We start from the raw sequence: 4874 nt of genomic DNA on the forward strand, positions 1-4874 counted from the left end.
CAGCCCTAAGATGGCCGCGGGCTAGGGCGGGCTGGCCCTTCATTTTTTTTAAGATTCTTTTTCTTTATATTTTTAAATATTACTTTATGACATAGTCTCTTAATCATATGAACGACTTCTGTTTGTTTAGAGCGTACAAGAATTTTGATATTTGACAAGGAATCTCGTAATTGAAATGCAAATTTTAAATTTCTAACTTACATATTATTTTTTTTTCTAAACCCGCTTGGATAAAATCATGAGTTCTCCACTACTTATACAATCTTAATAGTACGAAACTTCAAATACGAAAAGTGTCTAGGGGATATCAATTGTCAAAAGAAAAAGGAGGGCACTTCGAAAATAATCGAAGAAGGATTTGCTAGGATGGGTTCTTTATTAACTAGCCATAGTTGACCTGGCAAATATTGTTTGCTAATTTTATATATCTACTTTGAATTATGAATAGTAGTTTTAGTGTTCTACTAACAGGGAATTTTGTTTTAAAACTAAAGGAATTAATTACACTTAATATTTTCTCTTAAAAGTGTGTTTGGTATGAAGAAAAATGTTTTCCTTGGATAATATTATTTGGGAAAATAAGTAGTTTTGTTACTTATATTTGATGTTTGGTTAGGTAGCAATTTTTTTTTGGAATAATATATAATTTAAGAAAACACTATGAAAGTTGAAATGGGTAAGGGCCGGGAGGGTGGTAGGCCGGGGATTAGGGGCCGGGTTGGTGGTGGCAAGGGTAGGGGTGTTGGGGGGTGGCAGAGGGAGGTTGAGGGCAGTGGCGGATGCAGGATCTCCGCGAAGTGGGTTCAAAAAGAAAAAAGTTAAAAAGGATTGTAGATAATAGGAATTGAACCTATGACCTTATAAAAGTTTTAAACCACCTTGACCACTAAGCTACAATTTTTGCCTAGGTCAAAAGGATTCAAAACATAACATATAGAGGTACAAAACAGATTTTGCCTTATATATACAATGTAATTTTTCGGGGAAGGGGGTTTGGGTGAACACCCTTCCGCCCCCCTAAATCCGCCGCTTGTTGAGGGAAATGAAGGAGGTGGGGTTTGGGTGGTGGGGAGTGGAGAGGTGAGGTTTCGGAGGTTAAAAAAGAGTTATGAAAAATATTTTCCCTCATTTTAGTAGGGAAGTTATTTTTCTCCAATTAGAGAAAAATAAATTCATTCGAAAAAAGTTTTTCCAAATATTTAAGCCAATTAAATATGAAAAAATTAAAAAATATTTTCTTTGAGACCAAATACACCCTAAATGGTTGGTTCGTCAAGATTTGGTTGGTTTGTCAAGTTATTGACGCTGAATACTTTTGTTTACAACAATTCCAGTTGCGTGTGACCCGTTGTTTTTATTAGAGGTGAAAATGAAATAAACGTCGAGTGTCTTAATACACCAAAGAACGTTTGTCCCTTCCAATTGCATGTGTTCCTGGAAAGGAAAAGCTCCCCAACCCAGGAATACATCGCCCTCTCCTTCTCTTTTCTATCTATTCAATTTGCATTTTTAATTTATTAAAAGGCAACTTTTAGCCTCTGAACTATCTCGTTCCGTCTTTCTCTTCAATTCTTCCGGCAACTCTCTGTACCTTGAATGAAAAGGTTCTCTTCCTACTCCTTAATTATTTACATTTTAATGATTTTCTATTCAATTCCTGTAACAAATTATACATCATTGTTATATGTTCTTTGTTACATTGACGATAGTCATATTTTACTGATTGTCTTTCATACTTAATTTGTTGCCAGCTAGGCGACATTCATATTTTAATTAGTCTTAAAAGCCTTAACTGAATCTACCCAATCTCTGATTATACATGCTGGTCATGCATAAACAGCATCCCTAAAACGATTTAAAGATTCCAGTTTAAACATTTTTTGGCGATTGAAAATTCAAGAATTGTTGAATTCGGAATTTTCATAATGCCTCACTTTTTTAGCAACATTTATGTTATCCACTCATAACTTTCTTGTTCATGTTGATGATTTTGGAACAGAATAATACGGGTGAAGATGCCGGAAATAGAGTTTGGAGGGCACACGGTGAGATCCCATGGGGCTAAGGTGGCCAAAAAGCACAGATGTGACTGGTTGATTTTACTTGTGCTTGTTGCAATGGATGGCTTCTTAAACTACATTCAGCCTTTCAATCGCTATACTAATGCAAAAATGTTAGAAGATCTCAAATTTCCCTTCAAAGAGCACGACACAATACCAATGTGGGCCGTTCCTGTACGTGTTTGCTTTGGATTTAACACTTATATAATAACTGTGTGAATAAACTTTATACTCTCCGTGTATTTTGACCTGTTTTAGCAAGTTGCGTGCCTTATTTTTCAGGTTATTAATCTCACTTATTATGGATTATTACTTGTAGCTATCTTTAATGTGACCTGATAGCATAGAAAATTTTTACACTGCCAATAGTGTATTGAAGTTAAACTGTACTACTTTTATGGCTTTAAAAGCTCAATAATTCCTTTACCTCCAATCAATTACAGATCTTTGCAGTAGTTCTGCCATGCACAATATTTCTCATTTACTATCACTACAGGAGGGATGTTTATGATCTGCATCATGCGATTTTGGGTGAGCGCGCTTTCTTGATGTTTATAAGGAAAAAAGCAGTCTCTTATTGTTTGGATTTTAGTTCTAGCTAATACTAAGAAATTGACCAGTTTGCTCTTGTAAGTGTAGGTGTCTTTTATTCGGTCCTAGTGGCTGCAGTAATCACCGATAGTATCAAAGATGCTGTTGGTCGACCACGTCCAAATTTCTACTATAGGTGCTTCCCTGATGGATTTGAGGTATGTTCTCCTTTTTCATACTTTAGCATACTAAAATGTGGCTTGAAATGTAGATAATGTTTTTCACGGGGTCCAAATAATTAACCGAAAAATGTCTGTGGTACCACCTATGTGAATATTATGTGAGGTCTGTGCTAGGAACAGAAGTCAAGACTTCGTGAGATTGTATTGCCTGCTTTCATCATAGTAGAGTTTTCTCTTTGTCTTGCCCAAGAACATGTACATATCAGCCAAACCTTATAAATCTTGTATAATTTTTCTTCTTTTACACTGTAGTGCGTCTTTTATTGCGAGCTTGTCGTAACATAACACTTAAATCCAAAAAGTTTGTTTTCAACTCTTAAACGAATTTTGCTTAAAGATACATTTCCCAATTCATGCACAGGCTTTTCAAGCTAATGGGGATGTTAAGTGTCATGGAGACCCAAAGATTGTGAAAGAAGGATATAAAAGCTTTCCCAGTGGACATACCTCATGTCAGTAGTTCTCCGTTTTTTCCTCATAGTCTTCGTTTTTGTTGTTCTTTTTCTAATTTCAGTTAATAATGGTTAGTAAGTTTTTGGTTGACAAAATATAGGGTCATTTGCTGGCCTTGCATTCCTCTCATGGTACCTGTGCGGAAAAGTGAAGGCTTTTGACAGAAGAGGCCATGCTGCAAAACTCTGCATTGTTCTGCTTCCTTTACTGTTTGCTGCATTAGTCGGAATTTCTCGGGTTGATGACTATTGGCATCACTGGACAGATGTATTCACTGGATCCATTATAGGTTGGTTCAACTATCCTGTGCTTGTATGGATTCACTATTTTGATGTATTGTTTTGAAACCAATTTTGGCTCGTATACCAGATAATTTTGAACATCTACTACTAGTATCATGTAACCAGTTGTAGCAGGTTGCCAACTTATGGATATTGCATGTCCTTGGCTAAATGACCTGATAGTGTGAAAAACCTTTAGCCTGTCAGGGTTCGAGTCGTGGAAACAGCCTCTTACAGAAATGCAGGATAAGGCTGCGTACAATACACCCTTGTGGTCCGGCCCTTCCTCGGACCCCGCACATAGCGGGAGCTTAGTGCACCGGGCTGACCTTTAGTGCTGTGAAGCATCTCATTTGTTTTTTTTTTCAGGAACTGTGGTTGCCTCGTTATGCTACCTGCTGTTCTTCCCATTCCCTCATGATATCAATGGTACATGCTAAAGTCTGCAACAATGGAATTCATTATTGTGATCCTCTTAGTTCAGTATTAACAATGCTAGTTATCTTCTAATTACTCTTCTCTTTTTCCCTGCAAAACCAGGGTGGGCACCTCATGCATCAATTAAAATGAGAGAAAAAAATGGATTCCATTCTTCGTCAGTAGAAATGGACACTGTGTAATGCAACAAGAGTACAAGAGGGAACCCTCAGTCATCCAGACGTGGACATGTAATGCAAGATCTGGAAATTGTTGGAGATGGAAGGAGATTATTAAAATTTTCCAAAGCCTCGTCGAAATAGCAAAGATATCATTTAAACCTTTTGTCATTTTCTTTTTGTTAAATCTAGCTTATGGCTCATACCTGTATATTTGGATTTTGGAAGAGAAGAGCTGTACAACGAGGGGAAATGGTTCCTTACCTCCTCATTTTCCATGGGGGTATGAACGTACAGGCTCATGACCTTACGAAAAATGGGATTTTTGTACATGTGCATCCATCTTCTCCTAGATTAGATGAAAGAGGATTCCTCCTGTATGCAAATGTAAGATCACCTAAGATATCAATCAGGACCCAAATCCCACTATGTCGTGATTGCATTTAAGGCGAACCAACCAACACAACTATAAGTCAAGCTAAAGATCATCGTATAATAATGAAGTTAAAATGCAGAATTTAATACAAATTATCCTAAGAATTAGTGTCACAAGGTGTTAGCTACTAAGAATAGGAATACGACGGTGAAAAATACAACTGTTTGAAATCTACAAAACAGAGTTACTGTCACGACCCAAAATCTCAGTGAAGAGGTCGTGATGGTACCTAACTTCACTTGCAAGGCAACTCAATACTTAACAGTAAAATAAAG

General features: G+C 36.8%; 1 protein-coding gene across 1 annotated transcript; it reads left to right on the forward strand.

The window, feature by feature from the left end:
- The first annotated feature begins 1385 nt into the window (after positions 1-1385).
- On the forward strand, positions 1386-4499 carry LOC109241642 (probable lipid phosphate phosphatase 4). Its single transcript, XM_019408396.1, has 8 exons — positions 1386-1604; positions 2000-2234; positions 2504-2591; positions 2700-2809; positions 3195-3285; positions 3387-3575; positions 3937-3996; positions 4108-4499. Exons 1-8 carry the CDS (start codon positions 1597-1599, stop codon positions 4185-4187), a joined length of 861 nt encoding a protein of 286 aa, XP_019263941.1. The 5' UTR covers positions 1386-1596; the 3' UTR covers positions 4188-4499.
- The last annotated feature ends 375 nt before the right edge of the window (positions 4500-4874 follow it).

This window comes from Nicotiana attenuata, unplaced genomic scaffold (genome assembly GCF_001879085.1).
Source record: "Nicotiana attenuata strain UT unplaced genomic scaffold, NIATTr2, whole genome shotgun sequence".
Lineage (NCBI taxonomy): Eukaryota > Viridiplantae > Streptophyta > Magnoliopsida > Solanales > Solanaceae > Nicotiana > Nicotiana attenuata.

Bases quoted from the DNA above. Each gene is read 5' to 3' on its own strand.
- LOC109241642 (XM_019408396.1), top strand. The intron at 2,592-2,699 runs GTGAGCGCGCTT...TTGTAAGTGTAG, and splicing joins TCTGCATCATGCGATTTTGG to GTGTCTTTTATTCGGTCCTA. The intron at 2,810-3,194 runs GTATGTTCTCCT...ATTCATGCACAG, and splicing joins GCTTCCCTGATGGATTTGAG to GCTTTTCAAGCTAATGGGGA.